At 39.9% G+C, this 19,313-nt stretch overlaps 1 protein-coding gene across 3 annotated transcripts in view; it reads left to right on the plus strand.

The window, feature by feature from the left end:
• Window positions 1-3,988, plus strand: part of syk (spleen tyrosine kinase) — a 64,899-nt gene extending 60,911 nt beyond the window's left edge. For all 3 annotated transcript variants that reach the window (XM_049604044.1, XM_049604042.1, XM_049604045.1), the window contains 3 exons: window positions 327-467; window positions 2,260-2,372; window positions 2,506-3,988. In XM_049604044.1, coding sequence (XP_049460001.1) covers window positions 327-467; window positions 2,260-2,372; window positions 2,506-2,578 — 327 coding nt within the window. In that variant the 3' untranslated portion in view covers window positions 2,579-3,988. The remainder of the gene's footprint in view (window positions 1-326; window positions 468-2,259; window positions 2,373-2,505) is intronic.
• Window positions 3,989-19,313: the final 15,325 nt, after the last annotated feature.

Here is a 19,313-nt window from a genome sequence, read left to right on the forward strand (position 1 = left end):
TCGACAGGGTCGCCTGCCTCACATGGCCAGTTTTGCATTTTGTAGTGGAAAAAAAAAAAAATTATCTCCAGTGATTTGTCATTATTTTATTGAATAAAGTAGACTACATGTAGACTACAGTCTGAGGTAGACTGCAGTTTGAGTCAGACTACAATTTTCAGTAGATTGCAGTCTGAGGTAGACTACAGTTTGAGGCAGACTACTGTCTGAAGTAGACTATAATATGAGATAGCCTACCATCTGATGCAACTACGATTTGATGCTGCAAAATTACCAATATAACATGAAATCATACCCACTGATATTTTGTGCTTCTCCTCCTCCAGGCCAAGGGTCATGGGAAGTGGCCAGTGAAATGGTACGCTCCTGAGTGTATAAACTACTTCAAATTCTCATCCAAGAGTGATGTGTGGAGCTTTGGGGTGCTCATGTGGGAGGCCTACTCTTTTGGCCAGAAACCATACAAGGTACAAAAAAAATTTCATCCCAACCTGAAACACGATGACACTTTTTTCATAGATCAAGTCACTCATGCCCTAATTTATTGGGGGGTAACAGCAGCAGCAGTTAAGGCCTGCAAATGTAGAGGTAAAAGAGGTCGCAGGGTTTTGGGTTTTTTTTGTTCTTGTTGGGGTTTTTTTTTACAGCTGCTGTGTCATACGTAAAGGCATACCTTAAACCGGAAGACTGTACTGTCTGTACAGTGCTCTGCAAATGTTATTGACTTAATTTGTTACAATCCTCTTCAGATGTAACTTTAAGGTTATATAATGAGCCCTGTACTGATGACTTTTCTCAAGGAGTAATACTAAAAAAAATCAATACTTATCCACTGTATTCCTGAGGGCACTACTGTAGAAGTACAAGTAAAACTTCTGGTGAGATAGCGGAAGAAGTTACTTGCATTAACTGGCTATAGTTAGACTCAGTGGATAATCTTGGTGGTTAGCCGCCAGTGGTGGTTCTATCTGAAAGTTTGCCATCAGTTTAGCAAATACTGCTTTGTTTTTTAACAGATACTTAACAAATGTTAAATTAGCATTTTTTTTTAAATGTCCTTGCTGAGCTCTGGTACCTGTTGCACTGTCAACATCTGTAATGTTACAAACAACCAGACTGAGCTACATTTGTTTCTTCAATAACAGTGTTGAACAGCACAGCAGTTTCCATTGCCTACGTGTAGACAGGAAAAGATTGTCACCTGTACTGTACAATTTTAATACTGCACTATCCCATATTAAAGAATAAAATGCACTGTCCCCAACTGAATCAATTAGCGACAGGATTTTTCCTGTATTTTTGTGCACACTCTACTCTAATGTATACGCTACATTTTTGCAAGCTTGAAATATAAAAACAGAAGAGACTGACACTTAGAATGTCAGGTCTGACACTCAGCATGAGTACATGATGTCCCTGTTTTTCCCTGTCTGTTTGCCTTCTTAGCCTACATTAGAAAACAAACTCAGCGGCATACCCTGAATGATGTGTTTAGTCATCTAGGCTGAGAATGTGTTACTGATTTACTGTACCTCTTTCATATCATATAAAATGAATGCCTAAAGTTATTTAATTAACCGCTTTATGTTACTGATATTACTGAAGTCTGCTGCAAAGTTCAGCATCAAGTTTTACTCACTGAAACTCAGATTTAATAAATCAGTGGCTATTAATCAGTGTGAACTGCATTAAGGCAGATGAGCAGAAAATAAGCTGGGAAACATCACATTTATTTACTTTACATGGAGCTAAAATTAATACAGAATTACATTAATGGTTAGCTGAATGTGTAAGTGTCTGTTTATGAGTTGTAAGAAATCATATTTCATCTTTTAGGAGAAGATGTTTACTGTATGTTAACATAGCGAGGCAAGCTAACTGCTAACATGCTGGTTAAGAAGGAAAACAAACAATGCTTTGAGATGACTGTTAGAGATAATAGAGGTAATACCATGTTAACCCGTCTTAGGTGTAACAGGTAGTGTGTTCCATGTTTTAGTTCCTAATCGCCCCAGAAAAGAGGATTAGCGTTCTATTAGGTACAGTTACCAGTGGAAAACACTGGTTCCGGTTTGGCATTGCAAGTCATGCCCATAATTATAATCATAAGATATTATGGGGGCAAGGAATAAGGTGGATATGAAAAATTCCACTGATACTATTTTTAATCAACTCCATTATTTTGCATTCCTTTCAGAAGTACTGAGCATTGTCTGCCTGATGGTGTCACCCTTAATTTGAATGTTTCACTGTTCACAGGGAATGAAAGGAAATGATGTCATGCAGATGATTGAAAGTGGAAACCGGATGGATGCTCCAGTGAACTGTCCACCAGAGATGTATGACCTCATGAGAACCTGCTGGACATACAAGTAAATGACAGTTTGTCTCTAAGTCATCACACAGTAATGGCTGGATCAGCAATACCCCAGATAGGAATAATGGGGGCAGTGTGTGTTTGGACACCTCTTTTTGATAACTGCTTTCTGTTTTCATGTCTTACAGGGCAGATGAAAGGCCTGGATTTACTGTTGTTGAGCCAAGACTACGAGAGTATTATTATGACATTGCACAGTGATTCTTACGGATTTTATGAGATTATGCAAACCAAAAGCAGCATTTAATCATGTAGAAATTACTGGAGATGGTTAAAAATGATAAATGATGTTGTAAAATATTAACTTCACCTGGAGAATTAATTCTAACTTCTAATTATTGACCATCTTTATGCAAATGACATTTCTTTTATTACTTTTCTTGTTCATTCCTGAATGTGCACAGTACGACAGTTGTAATAAACAGATACAAGTCTAGCTTATTTTATGAACAAACTTTTATGTTACAGCTAACAAAGAAAACAATTGATTCACTTGCTAGTCTTTCATAGTGTTAGTGAATGAAGCTGCACCATTGCAATGTCATTATAGATAATCTTCAAGTCCTTGAATCCCTTAATTATGGACTGATTGCTTCTGTAAAGAGACATAGGACTGTCTTCACACACCAAGGTCCTTGGGTTATGAGAAGTGCATATTTCTGTACTCACATATCAATCTGTTACACAACTGTGACTCATAATCATTGCTAATACCTGTCAGCATTATACAATATATGGACAGAAATAGTGTCCTGGAAATCTGGAAATTTAAAACATGTAAGAATTACTCAAAAAAACCATCATCAGGAACGGGCAGAGATCTCAGGAAACATCAGCTAATAAAATGGATTAAAGAACACTTCACGATGAAATTATGTTCAGGACGGCTGCTCAAGTGGAAAAAGGGCATCCCATCCTTTTTTTTTTTTTTAACTTGTGTTAAGTAGTGATGTAAAAAAGGAAAGTGCACCTTGCCGGGAGGTTTCCATTTGCCAGCACCTTGAAGTGTCTGGAAAATATCATTCTAACTTACATATAAGGTGTCAAGATCTATACTAAAGCCCCGTTTCAATCAAACATTCTCGGTATGGTACCTTTGGAACTTGAAAGTACCCTTCAGACATGGTACCTAGACAGTAGCGCAGTGGCCCTCAAATGGCGGCCTGCGACCCGCATCCGGCCCGCGAGCCGTCAATTTGCGGACCGCAAGCCGCCTTTTTGCGGACTGCGAGCTGAACACGTGACTCCTTCACTGTGTGTGTTTTGGTTTGGTCAGCACGTGTAAATGTTCTGTTATCTCCATGCCAATGATGCGCTGATAGGCTGTTAGCAAAAATGGCACTTTTTACTTTCACTTTTGAAGCAGTATGCCTATGGATACTTTGCCAGCAGTATCCTAGATTGAATGAAAATGGCATGTTCCAAGTTCGGAAAGAAAAAGAAAGGTGTTGAAAGGTTTTGTTTTATTTGAGTATTTATTTTCATTTATGTCAAAATGGAAATTTTATTTTGTTTTATTTCATTTTAGTATGTATTTTCATTTTGTTGTTTTGAATATGACAGTGTTATGGCTTGTGGCTTGACCAACTATAATAAATGGACCTTTGACTCATGGAAAAATGTTGCATTCATGTGCACAACCACATTGCATCACCACAAAGTTATTTTTTCTCCAACTCTGGCTGCTACAACAGGCAGCAAAACATCCTTATATTTTATAGTTACAGTTTACTAATTAAACTCTCCACGATATGAACAGTGGCTTCTGCCAAAACCAGCCACAGCTCAGCCCTGAGCAGAGTGACGGCCGCCATTGACCAATCAACGGACTGCAGTGTTCATAGTTCCACCTTTTAGTACCAGATCTGTGTGCTAGGTACCCCAACAGAAAGGGTACAAAAAATGGTAATGGTTAGGAACAGTTTCATTGGTACCATCCACAACTTTTCGCAGTGGAAACGGAAAAAAAGCGTACCGAACTGAACCGTACCGTACTGTGCTGCTCTGTGGAAATGGGGCTTATATATACCTGGCAGCTGCTACACATACACATTCATTTTCTATATTTATCATTTAATTATAACAGACAACAACAAAGAAAACCATGCCACACTGTTCACACTTTGGCGTTTTATAAAGTACATAACCATTTACAATGATATTGCTATTTTTTAACTAAAATATAAAATTCTTAAAAGAAATTAAAAAAAAAAGTCTTGGAAAAAGGACAGTTATCTAGACAGAGGGCAAAAGGGTATAACTATAGCCTGTATATAATAATGGACATATCTGTGGACTTTCATTTGCATAGCACCTTTCTTGTTTTCCAACCACTCAAAGTACTTTTACACTACATGCTACATTTACATTCATACAGGATGGATGAGGCTGTAATAGAAAATGCCACCTGCTACTCAGTAAATCATTTACACACTCTGACACACCAATGGTACAGACATCAGCAGTAATGTTTCCCAAGGATACCTACTCCAGAATGCAAGAAATAGTAAAACACATACAAAGATGAAAACACAAATATGTCTGAAAGAGATAATACATTATTCTAATTGATGTTTGATTTCAGATTAGTGGAGTAGCTGTTTAACACCCATTTATTTACCAAAAGTTAAACCTCACTGTTGTAGAGCAATGCAGCAGGATGTTTAAATGTCTTTTTACCTGTCAAATTCCTAAAGCTAAACAGAACTAGATTAGTAAGGTGCTTCTTGTAGCAAAATTATGGCTCTTAAAAATAATGATTGCTGAGAAAACTGACATAGTTGTCAAACCGCATACCCCCCCTTTAATTTTATATCTAAGACCCAGCTAAATTTTAATAAATCACTCCACTGTGATAAATTGAGATTAAAAATGTGCTGAATCCAGATGTGTATGGGGATGTCATTTGGATAAAACCAAACTTGAGCTTTGTTTTTTTGGCAGCAGAGTCAAAGTAATGTTAAAATGACGCCTTGGCAAGTAATGTTTATGTACTAACAACAGAGATGCTTTCAGTCTTTTTATTCTGGACATTTTCTCAGCTTGATGCAATATACCATAAGAGCTGCCCACACTTTTACCAAAAAACGGAACAAAAAAGGGAATATTTACTAACAGATAATATATGCTTGCTTAATTGTTCACAGAGTTCACATCAGCATGCAGATTTTACAAGTGATAGTTATTTAAAATATATATATATATATTTATATAATATATATATATTTATTTTCATGACTATTTACATTGTAGATTCTCACTGAAGGCATCAAAACTATGAATGAACACATGTGGAGTTATGTACTTAACAAAAAAAGGTGAAATAACTGAAGACATGTTTTATATTCTAGTTTCTTCAAAATAGCCACCCTTTGCTCTGATTACTGCTTTGCACACTCTTGGCATTCTCTCCATGAGCTTCAAGAGGTAGTCACCTGAAATGGTTTTCCAACAGTCTTGAAGGAGTTCCCAGAGGTGTTTAGCACTTGTTGGCCCCTTTGCCTTCACTCTGCGGTCCAGCTCACCCCAATCCATCTCCATTGGGTTCAGGTCCGGTGACTGTGGAGGCCAGGTCATCTGCCGCAGCACTCCATCACTCTCCTTCTTGGTCAAATAGCCCTTACACAGCCTGGAGGTGTGTTTGGGGTCATTGTCCTGTTGAAAAATAAATGATCGTCCAACTAAACACAAACTGGATGGGATGGCATGTCGCTGCAGGATGCTGTGGTAGCCATGCTGGTTCAGTGTGCCTTCAATTTTGAATAAATCCCCAACAGTGTCACCAGCAAAACACCCCCACACCATCACACCTCCTCCTCCATGCTTCACAGTGGGAACCAGGCATGTGGAATCCATCCGTTCACCTTTTCTGCGTCTCACAAAGACACGGCGGTTGGAACCAAAGATCTCAAATTTGGACTCATCAGACCAAAGCACAGATTTCCACTGGTCTAATGTCCATTCCTTGTGTTTCTTGGCCCAAACAAATCTGCTTCTGCTTGTTGCCTCTCCTTAGCAGTGGTTTCCTAGCAGCTATTTGACCATGAAGGCCTGATTCGCGCAGTCTCCTCTTAACAGTTGTTCTAGAGATGGGTCTGCTGCTAGAACTCTGTGTGGCATTCATCTGGTCTCTGATCTGAGCTGCTGTTAACTTGCGATTTCTGAGGCTGGTGACTCGGATGAACTTATCCTCAGAAGCAGAGGTGACTCTTGGTCTTCCTTTCCTGGTCGGTCCTCATGTGTGCCAGTTTCGCTGTAGCACTTGATGGTTTTTGCGACGCCACTTTGGGACACATTTAAAGTTTTTGCAATTTTCCGGACTGACTGACCTTCATTTCTTAAAGTAATGATGGCCACTGGTTTTTCTTTAGTTAGCTGATTGGTTCTTGCCATAATATGAATTTTAACAGTTGTCCAATAGGGCTGTCGGCTGTGTATTAACCTGACTTCTGCACAACACAACTGATGGTCCCAACCCCATTGATAAAGCAAGAAATTCCACTAATTAGCCCTGATAAGGCACACCTGTGAAGTGGAAACCATTTCAGGTGACTACCTCTTGAAGCTCGTGGAGAGAATTCCAAGAGTGTGCAAAGCAGTAATCAGAGCAAAGGGTGGCTATTTTGAAGAAACTAGAATATAAAACATGTTTTCAGTTATTTCACCTTTTTTTGTTAAGTACATAACTCCACATGTGTTCATTCATAGTTTTGATGCCTTCAGTGAGAATCTACAATGTAAATAGTCATGAAAATAAAGAAAACGCATTGAATGAGAAGGTGTGTCCAAACTTTTGGCCTGTACTGTATATTATTCCAGACCGTAGTGTTCATCAGCGCTAACGGTATCGGTTCTTTTGTGCTGTGAACTCTTCCACCCACACACACACACACCGAGCAGCTGCAGTGTAATGAAGTGAACTCGAAAATGACTAGAGTTGACAGCAGCTACACTTGTTACTGTAAGTGACATTTACCCTTAGCGAGTAAGAAGCCAATACTTTATCAATACATGTGTTCAGCAGCATGAACATAAAACATGTAGACAGCGATACACAATATGCTCCGTCCACAGCACGCTAGTTCAGCTGATAGCAAATTGTTACTAATAAGCTCAAATGACAGCTGTAGAGTAACTTAGCTTGACACTTATCTTAATTTTTTTTTTAAACTTAGCTGCTGGCTGAGACAAACAGACCCTACTCTCTACACCAGCATGTAACCAGCCAAGCTGTCGGAGCCAATACAGGGCACACGCAGAATCTACGTCATTGCGCTAATTTCAATAAATTTCCCAGAACTTTGAGGTGCAGTGGAAATGCAAACCGCTAAGATTACCAGGAATTATTTTACCCAGGTAAAAAATTCCTGGTAATAAAAGTTCCTGGAAATGTTGGTGGAAAAGGGGCTCTTGTAATGATGATGATGTTGTGTTCCTCAAGGGATAAGGTACATGTTCTCATAGATAAGGCAAAACTGAACGGGGGCACTACATTAAAAATGACGTTGCTTTGTAAATGAGTAGGAATTCCGACCTTGGGCTTATCTCTTGGAATATTAGAGGCCTTAGGAAATTTTTAAACTAAAACAAGGAATGGACAGACTTAAACAATACCATCCAAAATTGTTTTCGTTCAGGAAACACACTCTTACTCTTACTCTTAAGGGAAACTGCTCAATTGAGGATGGCCAGGCCAGGTGATTGCATGTTCTTTCTCGCCACATGCCAGGGTATATGGATGCATCTCTCACTTTGGTCATACAGGGACTGGATGGCTCGTATCAACGGCCCTGTTCCCCGTTATCCCAACCCCCAACAAGACTCCCCGAGGGACGCAGTCGTAAGCCTTCTCCAAGTCCCCAAACACATGTAGACTGAATAGGAAAACTCCCACGACCCCTCCAGCAGCCCTGCAAGGGAAAAGAGCTGGTCCACTGTTCCACTGCCAGGATGGAAGCCATATTGTAGGCAGTGCTGTGTGTAATGTGTTACTTTGTAACACTTGGGTAAAAAGTAGTGTAATGCGTTACTACTGAAAATATGGTAACGGAACGTAGTTACTTTGTCAGTTGGGCACAACGTTACTTTTCCCGGGGACAGATTTGACGGTGACACTGCCTGTCTGCCTCAGCTGCGCACTAGGCAGGAACTGTGACAGTTGCCATGTCAACAGTACAGACAGGAGCGCCAAAATCAAGAATCGTATGAGGAATATGGAAGATACACACGCCTCCGCGGATTATTTTAACAGTTTGTCAACCGAAGACAGGTTAGCTTATTGTAATAAGCTAACAATTAGCAACGAAGTGAGGTTTCCTGACCCGTACTTAATGTCGGGTCAGTGGGTCACCGACCCAACGAAATGGCCTAAGCTACAGTGGCCAGACATTTTTTTATATCTTGTGGAGAAACCCAGCGTTTATACGCATGAAAAACTCAAAGCATATAAATCCCTTGATGTGTATAATTTTGTACTTTGCGGTCATGTCCAAGATATTGAATACCGGGATTTATCTGATGGTTTTTGTGCTCTACGGACCGAAGTACTGCCGAGCCAGCGACAAGGACACAAAACATTAACGTTAACTAATGTACAAGACCTGGGCAATTCTGAACAAGTCGACCAACTATATACTGACAGCGAACTGCACTTGTATGGCTGGGTAAGTGTTGTTTAATGTAACGTTAACATCGCTAGTCAGACCTCAGACATGGGCAAGATACGACCCCGGAACCTCAAAGGAAATCAAAACGACCCCCAAAACATCAATAAAATGCAGCATTGTGTTAACAGAAAACAGAACAATCATAACCTGCCTACCTTCCTGGCGCTGTGTGAACGGCAGCCTGTTGCAGCAGCTCCTATTTTGTGTATTTTACATTGCTGCTGTGACATTGAAATTTCCCCCCGAGGGGTTAATAAAGTACCTACCATACCATACCATACCAGAAGAGAAAATGAATTAATTTATTCGTGCAGGTCTGTAGCTTACTGCAAAGTATGAGTCTGTTACACAAACGCAGTCTCACAGTTACACACGTAATAACAGAACAGAAAATGAGAAAAGTGAGACATGAGAACCGAGCAGCACACACTGCGCACTTCTGCATCTTGTGTTGTGACTGTTATCGTCTTGATGTAATTATGTGCATCTGAGAATGAAGAATGGCAGAGAGGAAACAAAGCATGGTGTGGTGCTACCTCTCATCTATCGATAAAAATATAGCAAGATGCACTTTTTGTGACAAGAACGTTCCACACAGCTGCAACACAAGTAACCTTTTCAAATATTTAAAAACTACACATTCTGAAACTTTCAAGGAGGCTGAGCAACAGAAACAAGATGCCCAAACAGCCACTCCCAGTTCTTCTCCACCACCCACTGTCAGAAAATGCAAGCAGTATCAGTGTACACGGAGAGGCACAACCAAGTGGCTGGGATAGTGTACAGGAACATCTGTGCCCAGTATGGACTCGAAGTACCCAAATACAATGATGGTGGTTGATAACAACAGGGCTATGATCCTGTGGGACTTCAGCTTCCAGACTGACAAACAGTGGAGAAGTATCAAGGTTTGAAAGAACAGCTGCAACAGATGTGGAAGGTCAAAGTTCATGTCATCCCCATGGTAGTAGGAGTACTCAAGGCAGTGACCCCCAAACTGGGAGATAGGCTCCTGCAGATTCCAGGAACAACATCTGAAGCCTCAGTCCAGTGTGAATGGTTGTCTGTCTCTATGTGTGTTAGCTATAGACTGTATAAAATAGGTGCCCTGCGATAGTCTGGTGACCTGTCCAGGGTGTACCCTGCCTCTCACCCAATTTCAGCTGGGAAAGGCTCCAGCCCCCGCATGACCCTCAAGAGGATAAGCGGTTACGGAAATGATGAATCAATATATATATATATATATATATATATATATATATATATATATAATTCATTGAGTCATATATATATATATATATATATATATATATATGAATCAATGAATCAATATATATATATCAATCAATGAATCAATATATATATATATATATATATATATACATATACCATCTCCATTTGTACTGCATGTTCCAGTTTCTTTGGCTTATCCATGTCTTCTATTATTTCTTTCAGGACTGATGTATTTGTGTCAACTGACTCTTGACAACTGCCTTAGCATTTACCATGAGCTGCCATTCAAAAGCTTGGATGTGGTCACTGTGGGTATCGAACTTATGAGACTCTGAATGGTGTTAAACAGGACACTATTGGAGATTTCTACCTGAGTTGATGCCTTCTTTGTTTTCTTCGGGTTCTGACTTTTTAACAGGGTATGTTGCCTGTCTGGTCATTTGTCCTGTGCCAGGTTTTTGGACACTTTGAGATTTTTTAAAGGTCCAGTGTGTAGAATTAGAGACATCTATAGGCAGAAATGGTATATAATACTAATGACTATGTTTTCATTAGTTTATAATCACCTGAAAATAAGAATAGTTGTGTTTTTTCTTTATCTTAGAATGAGCTGTTCATATCTGGATGTGAAGCAGGTCCCTTTTCCATGGAGTCAGCAATATTGTTTTAGAGTAGGTTAAAACATACAAATCACACTAGATGGGGCCACTGCCTTTTCTGTTCCATTCATTAAATACATTTGGTTTAGGTGAGCAGTTTATTAAATGGATTACGTTACTGTATAATAATCCCCTCACTGCAGTGCTTACTAATGGTTTGCGATCTTCCAACTTTTCCTTCACCTTTCCTGTTTGCCCTAGCTATCGAGCCTTTGGCTGAGGCGATTGGGACAAGCCCTGACTAGGAATGGGAACTGATAGGATTTTATTTATATCAATGCCATTATCGATTCTGCTTATCGATCCGATTCTTCATGGATTCCTCCTGTGAATTTTCTGAGTAGAAAAAGTAGACCTTATAGGTTTTCGGTGTCAAGCAACAGAAATTTTATTGAGTTTCTATTCTAAACAAGAGATAAGTGCTTGTGTAAGTAAACAAATATGAAATTGGTCACTGGATCCTAGATCTCTGGACGTATAAATAAATAAAAATAAATTAAAATCTTTAAAAAAAGGAAAATCCAAGGCACTCTTCTTTAAATGTATAGAAACCCTTTATTCAAAAAATGGCTGTTTCATTTAGAAAAAGTTAAAACATGATGAAAGTGGGTCACAGCCTACACGTTTCGGCACAAAAGCCTTCCTCAGGGTGTAACCCTCAGCGCACTAATGCTCCTTACATAGGATGATTGGAAACACCTGAGTAGGTAGGAGGAGCTCCTTACATAGGATGATTGGAATCACCTGGGTAAGTAGGAGGACAATGGAAACATGAGAAATAACAGATCATGGCCAATAGATGGCTCCACCAATTGTTAAACAATTAAACACAATTGTTAAACAATTAAACACAATTAAACACAGAAATAAAGAAACAGATCACCATCACCATCACCATCCATTTTCTCCACCACTCTGTAATAGTAGATAATTATATTTCATAATTAACACAATCCTTCCCTAGCATAGGAATATTATGATTCAATAAGCCATACTGAAATAGGCACATAACCCCATCCTACTTGTCCTTGCTACTCAGCTTCCTTAGCCATGGGTCCATTACTGCAGCCTGAATGGTGGGGAACTGCTCAAAAAATCTCTCCACCATTAAACAGAGCAACTTCCACCGTGTTTTCTCATCCAGGAGGAGTGTGTGCTGGGGCACAAAAAAAGCAAAGTTAAAACACACACACCTGTATAAGTACATGTACATCACAGACAAAAACACACATAATAAACATTATATAATAACCACTGGTTTGTCATTGGTTTCTAATTTATATTAGCCACAATTTATGCATGTCACCATGATGTGTTATTTTTTTATTAGAATAATATAGTGAAATAGTAGTATTGAAATATGGTTCTTACTGAGGAGTTGCTGCTCCTCTTTGAGGACAACTTTGGCCATGTGGGACCTCTTCATCCACACCACAACTGCCCGGACTCTTACAACCCAGTTTGACACTGTTTGGCATTTCTGGATCTTCTGCGCTGCAAGGTTCAGTGTATGGGCAAAACACCCTATCTTTTGAACATTCTAAATCTTCACCGCCATGTCCATGTTCCCCGCATTGTCAACCGTGGCTGCCACAACCTTCTCCCTGACTTTAAACTGATCTAGGATGTTGCCAATTTCCTCTGCCACTGCTGCTCCTGTCTGTGCTTCATACACAGCTTTTGTTTTGAGGACACTGCCTTTGATTATACCCTCCCTAAAGTAATGTAATGTCACAGTCAGATAGTGGTTTTGGTTAAGACTTGTACATCCATCTGCTGTTGTTGCCGCCTTTGGAACATCCTTAAGTTCACTTATTGAATTGTCCTTTTCAACTTTATACCATGCAGGGATCAGGTGGTTGGACAGCATGTCTCTCGATGAGGGGTTATATCTGGGGCATAGTTTCTTTATCATCTCCCTAGAAAATGTTAAACTGATTAGAATAGATTATACAACTTATCATTCATTGTACTTCTTTAACATCTATAGGAACATGCATAGATATATTGAACATCTATATTCATCACATTGTCATTATGAGTCATGACATTCTTTTTGCAATATTGCAATATTAATTAACAAAGAGCCATGGTTGTCATTTGATAATAATTAATGATATCACCTCCTGTTTTTTGTAACCCAAGACATCTGCTTTCATAACATTTTATTATGAACCTTAACCTACCAGAATGCTGGCTCCTCCACAGTGAAAGAGGGTGCAAACCTTTCACAATAAATTTTGTTAGTGCTTGATGACACTCATCTATCTTGTCCTGAGGCATTTTGCCCTTTGCAGCAAGTGTGAATGGGGTTTGCTGGCTAAACAGAGGGGGAGGGGGGCTGGAACATGGAGCTGGGGGAGCGACACTGCAGGCAGCAGTAGTACTGGGTCCACCGCTATCATCTAAAATGGAACAAATGAAAGAATATTTGTACAGCATTTGTTTTCATCTACGTCAAATTACATTACAGAATCTGTCACTGAATGCATTGTGCTATCGTTAACATGGGACAGTCACAGCACATATGTACCGTCACTGGCACTGCTCCGCTGAGACTTTGCTGCAGCTGCACTTGTTGACCAGAGATTGTCGAATACATGGCACTCTTGATATTTAATGCCATGCGTCGACATATGCTTCAGCATGTTGGTGGTGTTTCCGCCCCTGCATGATATCACAGTGTTGCATAATTTGTTTGAATCTTTCTTGGTAAAGTGAAGCCACGCTTTCAACCACTGCTGTCTCTCCGCCATTACGTCTTCTCTGTTGTGAACGTGCTGCTGACTGACGAGTGTGACGTGCGTCATCGACGTAAAGATTCAGCGTAATGAAAAGAATCAATAAGGGAATCGTTAAACGTAAAGGCTAATGTTGTCAATGAATTGAACCAGTTGGAACCTCAATTCCCATCCCTAACCCTGACACACATGGCCTAACCATAGTAGACAAACAACATAAGATTACTCTCTATGCTGATGATGTCCTGGTCTTTTTGACCAAACCTGAGGTATCCACTTGTGCCCTCATTAAGATGATTGACAAGTTCAGCGCCTTTTCCAGGTACAGAATCAATTTTAGCAAGTCAGAAGCAATTCCTATGGGTAGTGTTTTTCTTTTCTTTTATATCAGACAAGATAAGGTTTGTTTTACCTTGACATGTTTCGACGAGTGTCTGCCATCTTCTTCAGAAGCGTCACCAGATGTCATTGCCTGTATGGAAAAAGAGAACAAACAGGAAGAGCAACACATACAAGAAGCACTAAAGAACTGTCAATATCCACTGTGGCCAATAAACAAAGGGAAGCAACAGATGAAAAAGAAGGACAACAGAAAAGAAAAAAGGATAAACACAAACAAAACAAACACCTGGGGAGTCATCACATTACCATATATCAGAGGCATCACAGAACACATCCAATGCACAATGAAAAAATATCATATTGACACACCGGTCAAACCACACATCAAACTAAGACAGCTACTTCTATACCCAAAGGACAAGTAAAACCGGACAATAAGCGCAATGTCATCTATGAAATTCCTTGTCACTCCTGCAATAAAACTTAGATTGGGGAAACGGGCAGATGCTTTGACACACAGAAAAAAGAACACCAGAAAGAGTCTGAAAAAGAAACAGAAAAAGACACACAAGATCAGAAAAAGAAAAAGCCTACCAAGAAAACCTGAAATCAGCCATTTCCGATCACTGCAAAAGAGAGAACCACATAATGAACTGGGAGGAGGCCAGAGTCATCCGCATAGAGGATAGTCATTTCCAACGTTGGATCATGGAGGCAGTGGAGATAAGGAAGTGGGCACACAGGACGATGAAGCAGGATAAGGGAGCATATACGCTGTCACATACCTGGAGCACCATCCTTGAGGAGCGACCTGACAGCAGGAGCCGTGGTCGTCCTGTCAAATTTGACAGGGCGACTACACCTCCATAACATCAGCTGATATAAGGCATGTCACCAATGACATCTGGTGACACTTCTGATGAAACATGTCATCGAAACATGTCAAGGTAAAACAAATCTTAAACTGTCTGATATAAAAGAAATGAAAAACACTAATTTAACACTTAGACAGAATGAACTTCTATGGATTAAAGGACAACTTCGGTATTTTTCAACCTGGGCTCTATTTCCCCATGTGTATGTATGCGTATGATTCATGGGTACAACTTGTTCTAAAATTGGTTCAGTATTGAGGGAGCCGGCAGCCGTGAGGTAGATATGGGGGCAAATGCGTCCCGTATAAGTTTGCGCATTAAAAGTGCTTTTTTTCACCACTGACCGGTTCAGATCGCCAGTGCTATCTCTGTAAATAGCATACTAAGCGTTTCCCTGACCCCTCACCTCTTCCTGGCTGTGACGTCATCTCGCGAGAGCTTTGCTTGATGATGGAAGAAAACAGGGTATGACATATACAAAGGCAAACTATGCAACAGTAAATGTGCGTCTCGGAGACAATTCTAGGTATGAGTATTACATGCATTAAGATATATTAGTTATACTTACTCGATGGATAGTTGACCATTTGGTCCCTGTGGTTTTGGCCGCCTCTTCCAATTTATTTTGGGCACATGAAAAAAGGTATCCAGCACTGATCTGTTGATCAGAGGGGGGAAATCCTCTAACGTAGTTACACAGCGTTTGGTAGTTTCTGTATCATCCCAGGACACATCGAGACCATGAATACTGGGCAGCAGGTCCCACTCTTTGCAACACAGACATTCTTCCTCTGTGGGCATGGAGTCACAGCAACCACAGGAGCACCACCAGTCCTCAGAGATTCGCATTCATGCAGCTGCTGCTTCACCCTTGTCTGCTCGTTGGCCCCCCCTCTGTATCTTTGTCTGCTCTTCAGTTTGTAGGAGCTCCTCGTCCGTATACTCGGGCTCAAATAAGCCATCGTAATAAAAGGGCTCATCCTCATTCTCGAAATCGGGTAAATATGCAGCCATGATACCAATGCAGTAAAACTCTCAACTGTACTCCGGGACAACCAGCGCCACTCTGTGCGGCGCTCAGCATAGCTCCTCTGTTTTCTTCCGGCAACAACTGGCGAAAAAAAGCACTTGCGTTGCGCAAACTTATACGGGACGCATTTGCCCCTGTTACCGTTTTAGCTCATTTTGCAGTTGCCGGCTGCATCCACCTCCCTCAATACTGAACCAATTTTAAAATGAGTTGTACCTATGAATCATAGGCACACATACACATGGGGAAATAGCTGTGGGTAGTCTGAAACAAAAATGGCAGACTCCACTTCCATTTCCTTTCTAGTGGTCCCCAACAGGGTTTTCTATATTTAGGAATACATATAATGCCTTCAACCAAATGTACAAAACACATATATATACACACACATATCACACACACACACACACACACACACACACACACACATATACATATATATATATATATATATATATATATATATATATACTGTACATATATGAAAGGCTCCCATATTCTATGGAACACATCATCTTTCAAGTGCAGGATACATGTATATTCAAGTATAATCTTATGCCACTGTGTTTTAGTATATATCATAATTTTGGCTCAATGTATAGGGCAGCTGTATTGCCGCTTCCTGGGTGCCTGAGCAGTATGTATTAGGTGACCTCTGCTGGTTGAGATTACACATAGCAAGTATTTATACAAAACTGTTAGGAAACTAAAATACAATAATAACAGCTAGGAGACATATCACACCAAGTAGTTCACGTCATCTTAATCTGAATTTACAGATCACAACAACCACATATACCAGCTCGGGCTTTTATTTGCTTTGATCACTGAACTCAGCCACATACATTTGAGACAGGTGTCTCTGTGGTACGGGCTTCAGTTCCTTTCACACAAAACTCTTTCTCAGCAAATATGGGAAATACAATCACATTGTTCATTTAGTGTGAACAATATGAATATTACTTGTATAAAAATTAGGCCAATTATGAGTCATTTTATTTGATCTGTAGCTCAGAGAGGCAGCAGAACACACAAAGATGAGAGACAGAGAGAGAGAGAGAAGAAATAGTGTTACATAACTCATCTTGCAGCACAGCAGTATTTTAGGAGGGGTCATTACTGTAGGCAAAATAATTATTTTACAGGCATATTACAGATGCCCCCATTAATGTTCTACATAAGTACAATTCCAAAACCACAAAACAGCACTTCAAAATGAATGATTCTGCAACAAAAAAAGGAAAAATGCCTCCTTTTTGATTTAAAACAAACAAAAAAAAAAAACAAGAGAGCCATTATATTTTGGTGTGTTTCATTTTTAAATCAAAAATTAATCACAGATTATCCAATGTTACCCATTTTAGCTTTTGTGTGGTATAAGGGACCAATTTAAGGACCAATTTAAGATCACATCTGTGCATACACACAATTCATGCATGAGGATTATCTTTGAGGTAGATTTGAAATTATAAGCCGCTTTAACATGTAGCTTATTTATCAGCACAAGAGTGATGTCGTATCCAGTTTTGCTTGTTAAATTCCAATGAATCATCATTTTTGTAGGGCAGTCTACAGCCGATCCCAAAACAATTTTAGCAAGAGCAACAAGCTAAGGCACAGTTAAATAGGAAGTACTCATTCGAGGACATTGAGACTCAATTATTATAGTATTGCAGAATTTCACAGAGGCCAATTAGGTGAGATAGACTGTTCCTACAGACAAAAAAGACATTGCTCATTTAGAATATAGAGCAAGAAAATTCATGCAGAGTTACAAAACAAACAAATTACAAGGCTTGTAAATGTATTTGCATGACTTGCAAATTTGTATTTGTCGTATTCTGGCAATGAAATAAACAGTTTTATACTCTATTACACATTTGTGACTATTAAAATTAAACCCATCGTCCCCACATGAGGACATTTTTTTCCCCTCAAAACTACTCACTGGTCTGATTTGTTTTTTATACTCATCAGGTCCTACTTATCTCAAGTAGCTAGGAGAAAAATGAATATAAAAATGCATACCAAACAAGAGCTTGGATCGCAGGAGGATATTTGAACCATTTGTGCAGCAGCCTTAAAGAGTCAGTTAACCCTATTAAAAAAGAAAAATAAGTCTTACTCCCCTCTGATGGAATCTCTCAGTACAGATAGTCCGCGTTTCATTTGTCTGGGTTTTGACATACCTGTCTCTGACATTTCTGCCTTCCCAACACAATAGAGCTTTTTCACATAAGACATTTTGAAATGTCACAGTGAGGAAGCACATGTATAAATGATAAAATGAGTTAAGGCTGAATTCCATTTAGCTGCTTCACTTTTAGAATTTAGTTTGTGGTGCTGATAGCAATGAATGTGACGTGCATTTGTCAATCAATCAATTTTATTTATACAGCCCAATATCACAAATCACAATTTGCCTCACAGGGCTTTACAGCATACGACATCCCTCTGTCCTTATGACCCTCGCAGCGGATAAGGAAAAACTCCCCAAAAAAACCCCTTTAACAGTGAAAAAAAAACCGGTAGAAACCTCAGGAAGAGCAACTGAGGAGGGATCCCTCTTCCAGGACGGACAGACGTGCAATAGATGTCGTACAGAACAGATCAGCATAACAAATTAACAGTAATCCACATGACACAATGAGACAGAGAGAGAGAGAGAGAGAGAGAGAGAGAGATGCAGGTAATGACAGTAGCTTACAACAACATTACTGAAAGTAATAATATTATAGTTATAGTTCTGGCTGTGGTACAATATGTTGAAAGTATGTATTAATATCTGGCAGTATACATGTGTGACAATAGTCGTGTATAATAACTGTAGAAGTATGACTAATGACTAATGATCGCAGCAGCAGCAGCAGCAGGAGGCACGCTGTCCAGGCACCGCTGCGATATGAGTTAATCTGAGAGACAGTGGAGCACAAAGGCTCCGGAGAAGAAGCCGAGTTAGTGACATCCAGAATGGCCGAGTTAGCAAGATGCAGTAATAGAATACGAGAGAGAGAGAGAGAGAGAAGAAGAAGAGAAGGTGCCCGGTGTATTATAGGGGGGTTCTCCGGCAGACTAGGCCTAAGTCAGCCTAACTAGGGGCTGGTACAGGGCAAGCCTGAGCCAGCCCTAACTATAAGCTTTATCAAAGAGGAAAGTCTTAAGTCTAGTCTTAAATGTGAAGACGGTGTCTGCCTCCCGGACCGTAACAGGAAGATGATTCCACAGGAGAGGAGCCTGATAGCTAAAGGCTCTGGCTCCTGATCTACTTTTGGAGACTTTAGGGACCACGAGTAACCCTGCGTTCTCGGAGCTCAGTGTTCGGAGCTTGACCATTTAGAGCTTTATAAGTTAACAGTAGGATTTTAAATTCAATTCTGGATTTTACAGGGAG

This window comes from Epinephelus fuscoguttatus, linkage group LG18 (assembly GCF_011397635.1).
Source record: "Epinephelus fuscoguttatus linkage group LG18, E.fuscoguttatus.final_Chr_v1".
NCBI classification, from domain to species: Eukaryota; Metazoa; Chordata; class Actinopteri; order Perciformes; family Serranidae; genus Epinephelus; species Epinephelus fuscoguttatus.